This window comes from Alosa alosa, chromosome 10 (genome assembly GCF_017589495.1).
Source record: "Alosa alosa isolate M-15738 ecotype Scorff River chromosome 10, AALO_Geno_1.1, whole genome shotgun sequence".
Taxonomy (NCBI): Eukaryota; Metazoa; Chordata; class Actinopteri; order Clupeiformes; family Clupeidae; genus Alosa; species Alosa alosa.
This window is the reverse complement of record NC_063198.1, coordinates 5,573,694-5,592,925: the sequence shown is the minus strand read 5'-3', so window position 1 is coordinate 5,592,925 and position 19,232 is coordinate 5,573,694. Positions and strand designations below refer to the sequence as shown.

The following is a 19,232-nucleotide window of genomic DNA, read 5'->3' as shown; positions in this document are numbered from 1 at the left end:
GCCCGCCAGCCAATAGCAAGGCAGAGACAGGGTGAAAAGGAGGAGCTAAGCCAGAGGGGGAGGCAGAGCTGCCGAATGAGAGGATGAGAAATAGAGGGGAGGGGGGCAGCGAAAGAGAGAGAGAGAGAAGGGAGGTAGAGAGAGAGAGAGAGAGAGAGAGGGAGCGATAGAGGTGATCAGTAGCTGAATGTCCTTGGCACTGCGCTGAGCTGAGAGAAGAGGAGAGGAGCCAAACAGAGGGAAGGAGGAGTGAGGAGCCGGGAGACTTCATTTAACAAGGGAGGCCGCGCAGGGATCCACCGGGATAAAGAGGAGACGCAATTGTGCCAGACAGCGTGGAATTAGGGGAGACCTGGGAGGACAGAAAGGGAAGAACACAGAACACAGAATCCGCTCACTGCAGCTGCTTCTCTCTCTTCATCACCTCCAGAAAGCCCTCTCCCTCCCCTCTCTCACTCTCACACACCAGCACCACTTGTTTATCTATCCTCTGCTCACCCCTCTCTCTCTCTTTCTTTCTTTCTTTCTTTCTTTCTGTCATTCTCTCTATACTTCCATCCATTCCTCTTCTTAAAATGGAGACCGGGAGCCCGCGCAAGATTCAATTCACTGTGCCACTCCTCGACTCTCACCTGGACCCGGAGGCAGCTGAACAGGTGAGCTGAGTGTGTGTGTGTGTGTGTGTCTGAGAGAGAGATACAGAGAGAGAGATAAAGCGAGTGAGAGACAAAAGAGCCCAAGGTATTGTAGGTGTTCAATGCTGATATGACTCACCGTGCACCAGAACCTCATATCTTTTCAAGAGTGCAATTGAGCAAGTGTTTTAATACCATTTGAGTGGATAACGAAATTGTGTGTGCAATTACTGGTTACATCCGCATATCCCCCCACACACACACACACACACATTGGAGATCACAGTTGTGTCATAAACACCACTCTGGATGCGCTTGCTTGTTGTCACTGCTCCGAGGTTGCTCCGACAGCCTCACAATCCTCCAGGGGCTCTGGGTCAGGCAGCTGTGAGCTGATTTGTTAGTCCATTGTGCTCCCCGTGTCTGCGCTGATCTCCTGTCAGACAGGTAGGGTATTATAAAGCTGAAGAAAGTTCTGCAGGGACCACGGTGAATAGGATGAGGTGTCCGCCAACAGGATCTTAGCAAAGGAAACATCTGATTGAGTGCAGTTAATGAATTTAACATGAATGAAGTTGCACATTTATAATGAATGAGAGGCTTTAAAAGGTAACATTTACAAGACTCAAGCTATCCCCCTTCCTTCTACTTGGATGACTCAGATCAGATATATGAGATGAGAGGAGATAAAAGATAGATGTTAAAATCCAGAATATGGCTTTTTAAACCTCAACATTAGAAATGCATTTGAGATGTGTAAGATGAACACATACTACGTTCTCACTTAAATCTCTCTTATATTAATATTTGTGAAGTGTGAATGATCCTGGACTGTGCTATATGATAACAAAGAGACAAGTATACTTGGCTATAAAACAGATTGTAATAATGAATGACTGCAACCACTTAACCACTACTTCATGATGGTTGTGCACTGGTGTTCAAGGGAAGCCCGGGGCCAAGGCAAGACAAATGAGCCGCAGAAAAAATGTTAGCGACCCCGGTCCTTGGGCAGCGAAACTTAATCCTGGAGTAGCTTCATTGATCCTGCTGTAAATAAACTCAGAAAGAAAACCTCTGGAGACCCCCTCTTTCTCTCCCTTATTTTCCTCCCTCCCTCCCTCTCTCTCTCTCTCTCTCTCTCTCTTTTCTCTCTCTCTCTTACATTCTCCGCGTCAGAGGCAGAGCCCCCACGCAAATGCAGGATGCTGAGTCCATGTGTTGCTGCTGCTGAGAGTTGCTGAGGAGAGGAAAAATGTCAACACCCCGCTTGCTTCTCCTGGTCATTAAAAAGACACCATCTGCACAATTGTAAAATATGGTCCATCTGGTGCTGATGTTAATACAAGGTCCTTTTGCAAGGGATTGCTACAGTCTTTTAAGCAAATCGAGCAAGTCCCTCCAAATGAAAAGGGGGATAGTGTGTTGATCTTGAGGCCCTTTACTGTATATATTACTGATGAGTGCCATGAAAAGTGCACGGAAGACCTCTCAGCTCTCCCCAGACATTGGGAAGACGAGAGCGCTATTGTAATGTGGAACAAAAGCAGCTCTGCAGAGCTGATTGATTTTGGCCAGAGGATGGGAGGCTTGTAATGAACTCTTTATCAGCTTTTAATTAGCGCACGGGGACCCAGCAGAGACTATCAATGTCCACAGATCTGACTGTGAGTGTTGCATAGTTCTGATCGATTATCATTCATGTCCATGCTGGGTCTGCTTTTAGTGGATTAGCATTACTTCACCACCCTGGTGCATTAATTGTTTTTGTTTGTTTTTTGTTTGTTTCTGGGCTTATTTTGATATTTGGAACATCCTCTTATCTAAAGCAGAGCAGAGAACAGTGAGACTCTGCATTAATTATGAGAAAGATCAAGCTCTGATGGCAGCTTTGCTAGCCTGCTGCACCGCGCTCTCTGCAGAAGCTGGGCGCTGCTGTCTCTTCTGGCCAGTTTGAATCTGTGTCCTGTGTCTCACCAGAAGAAATCTAGTTTTTGGCTCCCCAAGGTGTCTTAGCTTCACTGGGCACAAGCTGCCTAACCAGGGATCCTCAGGAGAACCTTGGTTCCTTGCCAGACCATTTTTTGTCGGGATTTGTAATTCATGTTTGTGAGTGTGTGTGTGCCTGTGTGTGTGTGTGTGTGTGTGTGTGTGTGTGTGTGGCATGTGCGTGCGCCACTGTGTCGTGTGTCTGTGTGTGTGTGTGTGTGTGTGTGTGTGTGTGTGTGTGTGTGTGTGTGTGTGTGTGTGTACTGAGGCATCACGCCACCACTGTTCACCCCACTGCTTAGGTGTTAGGAGTGCAGTAGCGGGGTGCCTTGGACCATCCATCATCCCCTGCTGTACTACGGCCTCCTGACAGCCCACCCAGCAAGTGGACAGCACCTCGGCAGCACTGCCTGTCAGAGTGGCCTCGCTCTGGGGGAGAGTGCTCTCTATCAGACCCTACCACTCTGGGAACGGGCCCCTCTTAATACGCTGGCTGTCCACCTTAAACCTGTAAAGCGGAACAAGAAGATATACTTGTTATCCCCACAGGATGGGTCTATCTGTCTTAAGCACTAGTGTTAGATGCCCAGTATAAAATGGAGCATTTATAAGCTGATTTACAATAATATAATGTCAAGTTTTCTTTCATTACAATTCAGGTGGATTGGATCCAAAAATACTGCATTTTACAATCTGCCTTCAAAATGTACAATTTGCATTTTATAATGAACATGTATACAGATAACATCATGGTTTGATATTTCATAACCAAGTCATCATAGCAGTAATGAATGAGTAATGAATGGGCTGAAGACTTCAGCGTGTGCTGATGATTTATTGGGCGCTTTGATTTGCACCCATTATGATGATATTTACATTCAATTCATGCAAGAAAATCCCTCTTTTTACTCAGATATGATTATTATTGGTGGAGTGGAACAGACTATCTCAATCTACTGTACATGTTTTGCTGATCTTCTGAAGTAGTTCGATTAGCATCACATTCTGGTGTCTTAAATTGTCCCTCAAAGATGTTTTGTGTAGATTTCACACATGGTCCAAATAGTGGAAATCATATACTGTATTGTGGTCTTTCTGTACAGTCCATCACCGATCAATCATACAGCCACAATGTAATTAGGTCATCAAGGTCATTCAGCGCATTTAGCATGCCCTGTAAATACATAGCCACACTTGCTTGTTCATGATCTAAAGAAGATACATGGGTCATGTTTCAGATTAAGTGGTTTCTGTAAGAGTAACTTTACATTGGACCCCTGTGGAAACGCTGTTATAACATGAGCAGCGTGAAGAGAGGATTATCTGCCCCCCTTGAGCAGTCAGGCAGAAGGAAAACGCATCACCATGATGTTCAAAAGCGCAGGTTCAGTTCTCATGGTGCTGCGGTGGAGTAATGGTGACAAAAAACTACTGCACACACACACACACACACACACACACACACACACACACACACACACACACACACACACACACACACTATGATGTTTGTACATCCAGCAACACCCAGCTGCACTAAACACCCAGTCTGATGCTCGGGGGAGTTGTGCGTCACATGACCAAGATCACTGAGATAAAAAAGACCGGGCGGGTTTTCTTGGCACTTGCCACTGAAGTAAAACAGATGGAAGCTTTGAGAGGGGCAGGGTGCCTTCACAGCAGGAGCCTCTGAAAAAACTCAGCTCTTTATTGGCTTCATCTTACACTTCTGAATGAAAAGCAACATATTCCGCTCAGTTCAGTAAACAACAAAATGATGAAAACATATTGGGGTGGAAAAAAACCTAGTCCATGCAGAGAGAGGAGAGTTTTTGTGAGAGATATAGTTCACTTCTCTACTTTATTTCATGTTTAATTCATTTGAAATGAATGTGCTCTCAGAGTGACCAGGACTGACCTCACAGGTTGCATTGTGCTCAGTGCATAAGACTAGTCTCTGGAGGAGACACTGCAATTCAAATGGAGGATTCTTTCCTGCTGGCCATTCCTCTGCTGGAGAGTGGGAGGCAGTGGCTCTTTGTTGCAAGAATGCAGCAGTGCATTTCTAAGCAGAGTGGGCAGACAAGCCCCGAGCTTACAAAGCCAAACCCATGGGGCTAAGATTTGTGTGTGTGTGTGTGTGTGTGTGTGTGTGTGTGTGTGTGTGTGTGTGTGTGTGTGTGTGGTGTGTGTGTATTTGTGCGTTTGTGTGTGTGGGTGTGGTGTATGTGTGTGTGGTGTGTGTGTGTATTTGTGCGTTTGTGTGTGTGGGTGTGGTGTATGTGTGTGTGGTGTGTGTGTGTATTTGTGTGTGTGTGTGTGTGTGTGTGAGTGAGTGAGTGTGTATTTGTATTTGTCTGCACGTCTTTTTGTGTCAGTTTTGCCAGCGTCAATGATTGCATTATAATTGATGTAGAAATGACTGTGAAATGTCAAGCAAATCTGACTATTTAAAGACTGTGTGTGTGTGTGTGTAAGCCAATAGGTCTGGACTATCAAGCACGCTTGCCTTGCCCCTCCTACATAAACAGTAAGAAAAGGAGATCAGAGGAGTTCAGCAGTATCTTTTCTTTACAATGTCATGCTATAAATGAGCCTGTAGGTGAGGTTGTGGTACCGTTTTGTACAGCAAATCAGATTGGCATCTTAGAAAGCTCCTTCCAGGGGAATAACAGCACCCCCACAACTATAACCAAGGCAAGGATGCCTCCATCTTTATCAGTACAATTGCCATCATTGCGATGGATTATCACAATACTGTGGAAAACAGGCAGAACAAGTCTACCCTGCAGACACAGAAATCAACTTGCTAGCCAAAATGATCATTGCAGGAAAAAGAAGGAGAAAGAATGGGCCTTCAGACCATCTCCTTCACTAAGGAGAAAGAATGGGCCTTCAGACCATTGCAACACAACAACTCACAAGACACATCTATTGCTGCCCATTCCACCTCAGTGCAGAAGAAGATGCAATGATACAGTACGCTTCTCTGTCAGGAAGTGAGGCTGATCACTTTGTGTGTTTCAGTGTGAAACTAGGACAGTTGCATCATTCCGCATAAGGGCCATATTGCACTCTGAGTCAGTGGTAGGAAAGGGGGTTTTGAACTCCGCCTGTCTCTCTCGGAGTCTGGCTATCGTAGGGGCGAGGAGCCAGGTCCACCGCCCTCTGAATACTCAATTAGTTTCATCAACGAGGCCAGGGACAAAAGGAGATGCACTCCTCTTCCTGGAGAAGCCCTTGTTAAGAGGCAATTCTAAAGGAGGAGAGGAAATAGCTTCGGCTTTGTTTGTTCACACACAGGGCTCACACTGTGTGGGGCATGCTGCAGAGTTTAGTTAATGAAGCTCTCTTGTGCATGTGTCTTACCGAGAGCATGATGCAGCCTGAGAGAGTGATCCACAGATGTGTGAAGGAAAACAAAATTGCATATTGCACTGCATCAAGGAGGGAGGGGGGTTGATACAAACCAATATCCTGACTGCAGTTGTGAAGAACTCCTGAGAGGTTATATGAGGATGGAGCACTTGTATCTGTCTCTGTTGGCAGATGCAGGTGAGCATCAGAAAAATGTGCTGTAATGTCCACAATCGTTGTTATGACACATAAATGCTCACTGACTCACTGGTTTCTTAGTGTGTTTGTTCGTAGCCGCATAGACTGTAACAGCAGGTGAAATTACAATAGAGTCAATTGAGGTTATGCACTGTCTGAACAAAGATGATGCAAGATGTCTCCTTTCACAAATTGCCCAATGTAACATGACAACTGTCCAAGTTTCCAAGATGTCAAAAGTAAACTGCTGCATATCTCTTTCTCCTCGCCATATGGTGAAAGACAAATTATGCAAATGGAGGGGGAACTTTTGGAGGTTTTGGAATGACTGTTGACTTGTGGAAGCATAGGCCTACTGTAAGACTTTGGCAGCCTCAGTCTGCAGTGTGTTCACATTTTTTTAGATAGAAGTGACACTTTGCAGTAACATCCAAAGGTTTACTTTTTGGTGTCAGACAGTTATGATTGGTAGGGTAATATAGGGTAAGTGAATCAAGATCAACTTTGATAGCATCTCTCTGTATCTGCTATGTGTGAAGAGTTCTGCAGTTGTATCAGCATTGTCAATCTCAGTGAAGCACCATCATGTGCCAGCACAGGAATAATACTGTGTATGTCACGCCATCTGAAGGTGCCCGTGTAGTGAGAGATCGTGTCATTGTTTAAACACTCGAGCTGTGAGAGCCTGAGTCAGTCTGGGAGAGGTTACACGAGGCTACGCTAACACTCAGAGGTGATCTGAGGCTGCATGTCCTATGCGAGCGAGCAGCACGTGTAAGCGAATCCTGATGGAAGGTGGGAGAGAGCACGCGCACACACACACACACACACACACACACACTGGTCTTGGCTTGCTCTGTCTGCAGGGGGAGGCCGACCGGCCCCCTGACTGAGTTTCAGCTTGGCTCAGCAGCCCGACCCGAGTCCGACAACAACGCCAGCCAGCCAGCGGAGCACAAACACACACACAGTCAGTTCAAGGTGCTCCGCCACAATGCTACCGGGTGATTGGAAGTGTAGACTAGAACTAATGCTCACTCTCTGATTCCTGTGTGTGTGTGTGTGTGTGTGTGTGTGTACGCCATTTGGGGGAATCTGAAGGATTTATTGTTTGGTATTGCCCCTTATAACTGCATTATCATGTGCTAATAGATTATTCTCTGTGGTCTTAGCTGCTGGCTCTTTAAAGGCAGTAGCTATTAGGCTTGTATTTCGGAAAGGTCTGCATGTGCAAACACATCCACACACTTGCTATCAGCTGCAAAAGAGAAAAATGCCCAAGCTAACCTTTTAGTAGAACATACTGAGGATTGCACCTTTTACATGAGCAAGACAACGTAGGCCTTGGCTATGTTCAGGGTCTATTGGGACACTGTGTTTGTGCTGGTAATATCACCTTTAGTACATCAGAAGCAAGGACTCAGTAAAGATTTAGGCAAAGATAGCCAGCAACTTTTCTGTTATTGAGTGTATGGATTAGATCAAGCTTGTGCCGGTATACCACAAGGAGAGTTCTAAACCCCTACCAGGTAAACTCTGTTGTATGCCATCAATGGAGAGCAAGGAAGCACTTCTTTTTGTTATATCAACCAAGTCAAATATGTCGGCATGTGAAATCTGGGTCTTTGTGATTCTGTTCCCTAACAGTAGATTGAAGATTAGATTGAGTTGTTGTTTGCAAGTTTAATAACAATGCATGAACTGATAGCCATTGCTTTTCTGTTCTCCATTCTGCAGATCAGGAGAAGAAGGCCGACCCCTGCCACTTTAGTGGCCTCCAGTGACCAATCGTCACCAGGTACGACACCGCTTTGTCTCATTACTGCATTCCTTTATGCTTTGTGTTCTATCTCTCCTATGCATTGTGCCTGGACATATTGTAGAGATCTAGAAGCAGTGGGAGACAATCAAACTTCTGAGTATTATGAGGAGCTTCTTAGCTTCTTAGCTCGTCTTTCAGATAACAAAACACAAATGTTCCATTGCTCAGTGTTTGACTGAATGTTATTCCATTGAGTGCTATTCCACTTCAGTTTCAAACGAGCTGTTAATATTGGTGTGTGCTGAATACAGATGTCTGCTTGCTTTCATCAGTATTGCTATTTTGTGTGCAAAGTTGCTTTGGACAGGCATGCTTGATTTTTTTTACCAAATAATAAAAAAGCAAAAGCTGTCCTCACAGCAGGCTTATTTTTACACTCTCTTTGTGACTCATTCAGTGCAAGTCCCTGAATGCCTAGTCCTTTAACAAGCATCAAAGGAACTGAGACCTTTTCCAGGGGTGTGTTATTGGATGATCTCTACTTTGCGCTGGTGTGTTATTGGATGATCTTCTCTCCCGTGTATTCCACTTTAGTTCCTGTCTTCTGATCGGTGCATGCATCAGCGTCATACCCTCTCTTGTTATGGTTCAACCACAATACACGCTTCCTCCTTTACATCCAGATCTTTCTCCACAGTTCCCACCCTTATGTGCATGGGGGAGCAACTGACTCACTAGAGATTATGGGAATTGTAGGCTACGCTGAATTTCCCCTATTTTTATTCTGGTTTTGTTTTCACAGTGACCATAAAACACCAAGGGAGAGTCTTAGTCATGCTTATTGTTATTCTTTTGGTATTTATATCTTTGTCTTTGTTCTTCTTATATGCTTTTTAGAGTGTTGTTTGTTGAATTGTATGGAGAAAAGGCCTAATTATATTTTAATTGCGCACATCCAGCAACCCTGCTGTGTCCCTGGTGTTTTCAGCATCTCGAATCAGGCAGTTCAGATTAATTCTAAAATGCTATACATGGTCTAAATTATTCTCTGGGCCGGTTCAGATTAGTGTTGTGTATGAGGCCTGTATGTGTGTGTGTGTGTGTGTGTGTGTGTGTGTGTGTGTGTGTGTGTGTGTGTGTGTGTGTGTGTGAGAGTGTGTGTGAGTGAGAGTGTGTTTGTGTGATTGCTTGTACTTTCCAATGTTCTGCTGCCTTGCTTATTTCAGTGAGAGAGAGAGAGATGGATCTGTTAAACAGTGTTACGAAAACAGAGAGGAGGTCGCATAATCTGTCCCCAATCCATCTACAGTATGAAGCAAGATGGATCAGACTACACAGGAGAAAGGACGCAGCCAGCCAGACAAACACATAGACAGAGACAGACACACAGAGAGAGACAGGAAGAGAAATAATTGCCAAGAAATAAATACAGAGAAATAATTATGAGTAAAAGGCAGATAAAGGCAGAGCTGGCTTGAAAGAGTACACACAAAGGAGAAGAGGCTTTAAACAGTGTGTGTGTGTGTGTGTGTGTGTGTGTGATAGAGAGAGAGAGAGCTCTCAGTGGAGAGGTGCGGAGAGAGGGATGGTGCAGTGACGTGCCCCGGCAGACAGTTTGTTACATTATTTAACAGTCGGCAGATTACTCAGGCCCTGCTCCCATCCTGCCCCAGATATTTCACTGGCACATTACAGAATTCCTCTCTCTCCCTATCACCCACATGCATGCACACACACACACACACACACAAACATGCGCGTGCACACACACACACACACACACACAAACATGCGCGTGCACACACACACACACACACACACACACACACACACACACACTCATATAGATATGATCACACACTTTCCAGAGATGTATCATTTACACTCCTATTGTCTGCCATCCTTGATCATAGCACACACACACACACACACACACACCCTCTTGCCAGACATCTTTCTAATCTGTCTCTCTTACCTTCATCATGGGCTTCTCACATGTACTCTCTCACACACACTCATGCACACACTTGTGCAGTACACACACACTCAGTGGGCACACAGGAGGAGGCATGATGATGAGATAGTACATTCAGTTACCTGCATTAACACTTAACTTAGTTAACTTAGTGTGTGTGTGTGTGTGTGTGTGTGTGTGTGTGTGTCTGTGTCTGTGTGTGTGTGTGTGTGTGTGTGTGTGTGTGTGTGTGTGTGTGTGTGTGTGTGTGTGTGTGTGTGTGTGTGTGTGTGTGTGTGTTTGTGTGTGTGTGTGTTTTCAAGTACAGCAACATCAAAGTGTGGTATAAACACAGATTTAGAGAGGAGATTGCCAAATTTCAATTATTCTCAGCAGATGAAAAAAAAAGATTAAACCAAAACATGATGATCCTTATTACTCAGTGCAGGACTGCAGGTGAAGTTCTGTACAGAGCCTGCCTGTAATTATCTTGATGGATCAGCCAAGAAATCTCTATTGCGAGAGTGGCGGTATGAGATTGGAATGGTATATTTGTCCGATATAGTCAATTTGAATAAATTCCATTAGCATAGTGCTACTCACTTGAACAAAGTCAGGAGGGTCAAAGGAATGTGTATGTGTGTGTGGTGTGCATGTTTGTGTGTCTGTATGTGTGTGTATGAGCATGCTACGGAAGTGTGTATAGTGTGTGTATAGTCAAGTGCATGTGAGTGTGTGTGAGAGAATACCTGTATGTGTACGTGTGTGTGTGTGCATCTGTGTGTGTTTGTGTGTCTGTGTCTGTGTGTGTCTGTCTCTGTCTTATGTCTGTGTGTGTGTGTGTGTGTGTGTGTGTGTGCGTGCGTGCATGTGTGCGTGTGTGTTTGTGTGTCTGTGTGTCTGTGTGTGTGTGACTGTCTCTGTCTGTCTCTGTTGTATGTCTATGTGTGTGTGTGTGTGTGTGTGTGTGTGTGTGTGTGTGTGTTTTGTGTGTGTGTGAACTTCAGTGTTTCATACTTGGGGTAGTCTGCAGTCTCTATCTGCCTTAATCACTGTCTGTCGTCCCTGTGTCATCCTGTCCTCTGGCATCACGATGAAATCACAGATGACAGTCAGTGCCGACGTCTCAATACCTCAGCGCTCCTCTCCACCGGCGAGGCAGAGTGACTGGCACAGCTCAGCTCAGCTCACACATCTTCATCTCCACATGGACACTGACAGATTGAGGCAGGCATTTCCATTTGCAAGGAATGAGTGTGAAATCCCAGCAACAATACAAATACAATGACTCAGCGTTTTAATATAAATGAAATACTTGTATTGTCCTCTTGGAACATTAACAATGAGCACTTGCATGTTTTTATTTTGAGGTGGTCAGTACCATTGGACAGGTTTAGTGTCACACCCACCCACATGTTTCTGGTGCTTCTGTCTGCTCTACTGACTGTACCAGTGGCTGTGAACAGGGGGCGGGGATGAGGGGGGGGGGGCATGAAAGGTATCACACCACCATGCTAAATGTTGAGCAGAGCTCTTACACAAACGTTGCACACACATTAACACTGGGCACTTATACTAATACTTGGTGTCTGGGGCTGGATGGGTATGGGGGATAGGTTGCCAGGCAACAAGGTGGTGGTGTCCTGGTAAAAAGAAAAAGGTTGAAAGGCTCTGAGATGGCAAAGAGTTCAGGGGCCGGACTATCGACCCCTGCGGGTTAACTGTACTCATTTTACATTGATTATAGAGTTGATTTGCTATTGCACTTCCTGGTCCAGTTCCATTAGTATTCCGGTGTTTTGGGCAGCCATTACGGCTGTCGGTCGGCCCCTGGGCAGCGCTCCTCGGGTTGAGTGGATATGTGTGTGTGTGTGTGTGTGTGTGTGGCTCCCCTGGGGTTCTGTGGGTACTGCTCCCACTGCCGCTGCCATTGCTGTTGCCGACGGAGACAGATGTCTAGAGGGGGCATGGGGCATTAAACAGTCTGGGTGGCTGCAAGGTCACCTCAGTGGTGAGAGGAGAGGAGTTGGCAGCAGCACCCTACGGCTGCCCGACAGCTCAGCTCTCTGGGGAGCGCATAGGGGACTCTCTAAGGACTGTTCCTGTGAAATGGGTGTTTGTGTATGAGTAAGTGCGTGTGTGTCTGTGTGTGTGTGTGTGTGTGTGTGTGTGTGTGTGCTGTAGCTGTGGCTGTGTGTGTGTAAAAAGAGTAAAAGGGCGTAGATGTGTGTGTGTGCATGTGTGTGTCTGTATTACATATCAGCACATGAAATTGATGCTGGTATATCTCATCCTTTTAAATGTAATCCGTTTTAAGGTAAATGTAATGACATGCATTTTACCCAACCCATGTACTTGCCATTTATGTTCATGTGTGTTTTTTTTTCTTTACAGAGATTGACGAAGACCGTCTTCCCAACCAGCTGTACAAGGTAAAATCATATAATCCTAATCTCATTACCACTAAGAGCCCATTATACCTGCCCTGCGCAGAGTCTGAATGCCAGATGTTGACTTCATGAACTCAACAAGCTATCAAGCCAACTTTACAAGCCATCAGGATGTCATATACTGTACAGGCATATGATAACCTATAAACCTTTTACATTCTTGAGTATCCTCTCTTTTGAGGTTGATTTCCATTTTGTTTTTCATGGGAGTTACAGGAAATTACATTTTGTTTTTCATGGGAGTTAAGGGAAATTATGCTTTGCCATAATTGACGGCCACCCCTACATGTCTCAGCTGTAGGAAGCTGATTGAATAGAAACACTTGATTGCTCATAATTGGAACCTCTGATTACTGTTAGTTACACATAGAGGTTGGGTGCTCAAACAACAACAACAACAACAGGTGACAACAACAATACACAGACTCTGCTCTGACAAGAGCTCTGTACAGCAGTGTTACAGTTTATCTCGATTGCTTTGACCTGCTTAAAGAAACTGGGATCCACTTGGTCTTCATTAGGTGATCTTCTTTGCACAGCATAAGTCATCTCTTGCAAATGTGCTCACACATTTTCATTGGGTTCACACATTTCTCACACCCTTTTGCAAAACAGTTAACACAGATGTCATTCAAAGACCCAAATGATTGGTTTCCCTGTCCTAAACAAAACATCTATTCTGCACCCATCTATCTATGATACACCTGTGTGAATTGCCTTTGCACAATTCTTCAATCAGTAATCATTCATTATCCATAACAGATACCATGTCTGTTCTGTTGCTATTCGCAGAGTACAGAGTATGGATCTCAGGCACATTTAGAAAAAGTTCTGTATTGCCTATTTGGTGAAGAAAACAGTACAAAAGCTGACAAGTCCAGGTGTGACAAATTGTAGTTCAATGAAAATCTTTACATGCTGTAGGTCTTACATGTCAATGACAGTTCCATCTTTGGAGGAATGAATACAGTTTCATTTGTATTCAATACATTTTGTCTTTTTACAGTGTTTCTGATACCAGTACAATGAGAAAGAAATGGCAGACATAGCAAAAATGGCTGAAGGCTGAAACTCTTCATTTTAAGAACTATGTTTTGCATTTTGTTGTCCAGTGTGTAATGATTGATTGAAGTCACGCAGTGATTTGACTACAAGATGTGTCACTTTTATCTTGTAATTGTAACATGTAAGCATGGCCATTTGTGTTTACTTCTCTGTAAATGCTGAAATGTTGTAGAAATGTTGGTTGTATGTTTTCACAGCAAGCCTTGTTGAATTCCCCCAGGCAGAGGAGGAAGGGGGCACGAGGGAATCCTACCATGAAAGGTGAGGCACTCCAGTAAAGCTCCCTGCCTTGTGGCTCAGAGCACTGAGTCTATTAATGAACACATCTTGCGGCTTCACACAGCATAAGAGCATCAAACTGATATATTAATTAGCGCTTGCTGGTGACAGTAGAGGTTCGCTGTGTTCATTTGCTCTACACCAGGCCTCCCAGTGTTGCTGGGGTTTGATGCATAACAGCACACAAACAACAGCTAAGAACAAAAAGCCATCTATCATCTGTGTCTACAACGACACAGCAGTGAAGCTGTGCTCATGGGGCCATGACAGTTTACGTTCCATTAGTAAATAACTAGTTTGCTGTGTCTAGCCAAGCTCCATCTTTGGGTTCCATAGTACCACCACCGAAGATGGTGCTTTGTATTGCTATGCTGGTACCATCATTCAACTGCATCTGTTCTCTAAGAACGATGAACATAGTGATCTAGTGCACCACTGAACTGAATGAGTGCCTGATAAAAAAGCATATATTGGATGCAATCCAAAAGGATTTAGATGTGTTGTCCCCTTACATAAAATGGTTTGATTGCACATGATCAGTGGAACTGAGTAAATTGCCATGATATTTCAAAATGGATGCATCTTCCTCCCTCTGCACTAAGTTACCTCCCTCCCTCCCCTTGAGTAGTCTGTTCATCTGGCACAATTTGAGATAGCACTGCAAAGTCTGTGGAGACAGTGAGAGGCAGTATTCTATGTAATTTATCTGAGAGGGAGACATGATAGATTCATTTTAGTACACTGATCTATGTTGCACCTAAATGCTTAGAAACAAGACAAGAAAAACTGTCCATTACCAATATCACTATTTTATTCTGCAAACCAGTTTTTTTTTTTTTTCAAAGCAACACTTTAGCAAAAAGGTTAATACATTTCTTTATATCTTTGATACAGTTATGTTTTTGAAAATGTCCTTGTGTATGTCTCTCCATTATTTAATACTGTTGTAACCCCGATCTCTGTGAAGAGTGAGTTGCACCATGAAACCTAATCTTTCTAGTGTAGTAGATTCTCTCTATTCTTTGCATGAAACACATAATAAATTAGCAAAACATGACACATGCATTACACACTCCTATAAACCCTGCAAAACACACACACACACCCACCAGGAACTGAAGCTCTGCAAAATACACACACACACACACACACACTTTTATATGTAGACACTCTTTGTGAATACCAATCTTTGTGAATACCATACAGTTGTTTCAGTGTACAGTAATATGTGTGTGTGTGTGCGTGTGTGTGTGTATTTTGCAGAGCTTCAGTTCCTGGTGGAGCACCACCTGTATCGGCAGCAGCAGGGGGCTGACGAGTGCTCCTCAGAGAGCTGTCTTTCGGACCGGCCCAGCCCTGATGCCACGCCCGCCGGAGAGGAGCTGCCCGAGGACGAGGAGGCCTGGAGCACCGGGGACAACGCCACCAGCAAGGCCTTCGAGAAGCTGCGCTGCCAGATGGAGGGTGAGGAGATGGAGCCAGAGGAGGAGGAAGAGAGAGAGAGATAGAGAGAGGAAGAGGAGCGAGAGAGAGAGAGGAGGTGGAGAGAGAGAGGAGAAGAATGAGGAAGACAAGGGAGAGGAGAAGGAGGAGGAAGAGAGAGAGAGAGAAGGAAAAGGGAGAAGAGGAGAGAGAGAAAAGGGAGGAGGGAGATGGAGAGGTTGAGTAGGATGAGGGAGAGGAGAAGGAGGAAGAAGATGGAGAGGGAGAGAAGGAGGAGAATGAAGGGGAACATGAAGAGAAGAAAGAGTAGGAAGAAAAGAGAGGGAATACTGAAATGAGAATAAGAGTGTGTGTTCACCTCTATTATACTCCGGATGCATTTGTACTGTAGGTGCACTGCAGAATGGTCCATTCCTTTGAAAGAACTGCTCATCCTTCCTCCCCATTGAGAAGGGCGAAAATGGTGAATAGAAAGGAGGAGAGGAAAGAGTGAACATGATGGAGACGAGAGAGAGAGAGAGAGAGAGAGAGAGAGAGAGAGAGAGAGAGAGAGAGTGTGTGTGTGTGTGTGTGTGTGTGTGTGTTAGAGAGAGTAATGAGGAAAACATATAGTAGACAAGATAGAGAATCAAGGTCATGGCAGGCGAAGCCCTGGAAGACACAGCAGAAAAGGAGAGGGGAGAATAGAGAGAAAGAGAGAGAGAGGGATCAAGAAAAACACATCTAATGGAGCAATGCCTTGGCAGCCTCTCAGATAAGAGTGTGCCAGCTGATTCAATTTGGCCCTGGTAACAGATAGAGAGAGCTGTGGCAGAAATGGCCCCTGTTGTAGCAGGACAGAAAAGACAGCAGTTACAACCAGCATATTCTTTGCCTCCACTCAAAGCGCTTTGATTGTCTCAGTTTCGACCACAAATGAATCTTTGTCAACACATGATAGTTGAACATGATTATGTGCCATGGCAGATGCAGAAAGCATTCAATCAGACTGTAGAAATTGTGTTGGCAAATTCCATCATCAGCTTTATCTGAGAAATAATTTCCCAAACACATATTGGGGCTGAAGAAAAATGGAATACCGGATAAACAAATGTATATTTACTCACACTGTCGATCGTGACAATCCAAGGTGAAAAGGAATAAAACTATATAACAGGGGCAATTGTTTACAGATTTACAATTCATCTAGTTTTCCATTACCCTATGAATTCTCTTTGAACTAGAAAGCCGTGATTTGTTGCATAAAACACAGAAAGATCTCGTTTTTTTCTGGTGATTGTTTTCTTGCAGAGTTTTCACGGGAGAGCCTAGAGGCTGCTGGGGGTATGGAGCTTCCTCTGTCAAAGGAAGAAGTGGTCCCTTCTGTCTCCACGGCAACATCAACACAAAACACGCAACCAGGTAAATTCTTGTATCACTTTTGGTGAGTAGGGAGTAAACTGATCTGGGAAAAATGTTCAAAGCTCTGATGTGATAATGTGTTGACCTACATATTTTCACACATTTGAATGCAATCCTCTGTTAAAAAAAAAAAAAAAAGAGTTGCACTCTGTGAGAATCAAAATGTGTCCCAGTTTCTGTTGCATCCCTTTGAGAGATGAGAGAGAGAGAGAGAGAGAGAGAGACATCAACCTGTAATTTCCTTGTTTTCCAACACTTTCATTCTTGCTCCTTTGTTGTCCTCTGCATTTTTATTTTAATGTAATGCACATGTTTGTGTCTGTATTCTCTATCCGCAGACAGCACTGCATCAGCATCTGAGGTGACGCAGAAAACCAGTGTGGAAAAGAAGCAGTAGGGTCATTGGGAAGATGCCATTCTGTTCGGATGGAAGCAACCCATTAAGATGGGATCTTTTTTGACTCCAGTTTTGCCTTACCAGAATTGGAGGAAGAAACCATAATGGCATTTATTTCTTGTTTGTCACGTTTGTTTCCAGTTTTGACAGTTGGTTTATTTATTTATATTTTCTTTTTTGTTGTATATGTTGTATATCACTTATTTACTGTAAGTAAAATTGTCAAGCCTTGAAAAACAGGGTATAATTAATATTCTTAAATATTTATTTTGACACACTGACTTTGTTGTTTTATGTGCATCACCTTATTTTCTGCCAGATGTTAAAATTTGGTCAAATAGACGTTAAAATGTTTAACCTTAAACAATAGTATTGAGTTTATTTTCCGACAATTGTCATATTGAATTTATTTTGCAGGAAATGTTGATTTCTTAAAATTCTGTCCATTTTAAATCCACGCTTGCAAACATGCAATATCACTACATCTCAGAGTCAATCCACTGTACCTGCTGTCTGTCATTTACACAAGGGGGTAGGGCCTGATTTAGATTTCAGGGCCTGATTTAGATCTAACAGGAGTCCAGCACACCAGATATCCATTTCTATGCACCAGGGGCCTCATTCAGCTGTGTTATCTGGAAAGGCTCAGAATCCATCATAGTTCAGAGAGCGTCAAACAGATCTATCTGAGCCCTCGTGGTTCTCAGTGGAATTCTGGCCCAGCTGGAGTTCTAGAATCTCACCCTGAGAATTCTGACTCAGCTGGAGTTCTAGAATCTCACCCAACCCTGCCATTCACCCTGCCACACACACACCACACACACACACACACACACACACACACACACATTTCTCTTGTTGAACAAAAGACTTGTGTGTGGAACATGCTACATTACATTTAATGTTTTTAATGCAATCATTTTCCAATCAGTAATTTCACATGCAGTGAACATACCACACTTTACACATTACTAAACTCCTGCTATTAACTACTGTAATTTCTGCTTGACATTTTCCTATACATTTTACGATCTCAAATTCTCTTCTGGACCAATAATAATAGCCTATGTCTATGATTGGGTAATATCTCTAGCCAAATATTATGTTCTTTTTGGACTTCTCCTTTCATCTCTCTATTTCTCTCTTTGACACACACAAGCCCACCTAGACACAAAAAGACAAATACATGTGGACACACAAACACGCACACATACAGTGCAAACCCCTGATTTATAGTTTAATTCCTGTGTTCATCCTAGCCCACCAGTTATTATCAACTACAATTGGCCCATAGGGCCATCCTTTGTTGTTTGGGGTCCCGCACATCCTCAGGCAAATGCAATCAAAGGCCACAGGCTCAGTAAGTACTGTAAACCTTTCTCTTTAAGCTGAGGCGAGACTACCTGATAAAAAAAATACAACACTGAATGCATTTCTGGATGACTAAAACCATTTAAGAATTAAAGTATGTTTTTGAACCTTTTTATCGAGTAAAACATTGTCTATAATAAACGTTGGGTGATTTGAAATGGTAGTATTATTGCTGTTATGAGGGAGCCAAATTGCTTTTCTCACATCACACCAAAAAAGGGGGACAGGTTTCATAACGACACGCTCATGAGGATGGAGAACACTGCTCGAAATTTACTTTTTAAGTCAATCTAATGCAGAGGCTCCAAAAATATGAGGTGGGGGGGCTGATCAGTTATAGAAAGGGAGGGTGGAATGAGAATCCTGAGCAACCTGCTGGAAAACATAGGGTGGCAGTGCTCTTACCTCATATGAGGTTTTCACAGATGGATCAATCGCCCTGACATTCTCACCTCTACTTTACAGCCATAGAGTAGACCATAACATATGATGTACTTTGTCACCCTGTCCTTGTGATGTGGCATTTGTATTGCATCACTGACCATAGTGCTGTGCAAGGGTCAAGCAGTCCTAAAATAGAAGCTAGGTATATAAATTATTCAACACACAATGAGCAGTGAGCATAAAACAGGATGGACATAAATATTTCACAATATAACTAGCAGTATATGGCCTTATCTTTATACACACAATGCACTGTGGTTAAAATAAGATCAGTGGAATTTATGTTTTACATTACCTTATAACATAACAAACTGCTTACTGCCAAAAGGTTAATATTAGTTAAAGAAATGTTTACCATGTCCTACCAGGCAAAAGAAAGATAATTTCTTACGCTTTTATATAATGTTGGTGGTTCCAGTGGTGTAAAATATAGATGCACAAAGTACCTTTCCTGATGTGAATTTCTAAATGGAGTCCAATCTCTATT

The 19,232-nt window shown here is 43.6% G+C and overlaps 1 protein-coding gene across 1 annotated transcript; it reads left to right on the top strand.

Moving 5' to 3' along the window:
- The first annotated feature begins 109 nt into the window (after positions 1-109).
- On the top strand, positions 110-18,459 carry LOC125301592 (protein phosphatase 1 regulatory subunit 1A-like). Its single transcript, XM_048254201.1, has 7 exons — positions 110-656; positions 7,917-7,977; positions 12,290-12,327; positions 13,608-13,671; positions 14,953-15,153; positions 16,423-16,533; positions 16,872-18,459. Exons 1-7 carry the CDS (start codon positions 576-578, stop codon positions 16,928-16,930), a joined length of 615 nt encoding a protein of 204 aa, XP_048110158.1. The 5' UTR covers positions 110-575; the 3' UTR covers positions 16,931-18,459.
- Positions 18,460-19,232: the final 773 nt, after the last annotated feature.

Bases quoted from the DNA above. Each gene is read 5' to 3' on its own strand.
- LOC125301592 (XM_048254201.1), top strand. From the start codon at position 576: ATGGAGACCGGGAGCCCGCGCAAGATTCAATTCACTGTGCCACTCCTC. The intron at 15,154-16,422 runs GTGAGGAGATGG...GTTTTCTTGCAG, and splicing joins GCTGCGCTGCCAGATGGAGG to AGTTTTCACGGGAGAGCCTA. The intron at 16,534-16,871 runs GTAAATTCTTGT...CTCTATCCGCAG, and splicing joins AACACAAAACACGCAACCAG to ACAGCACTGCATCAGCATCT.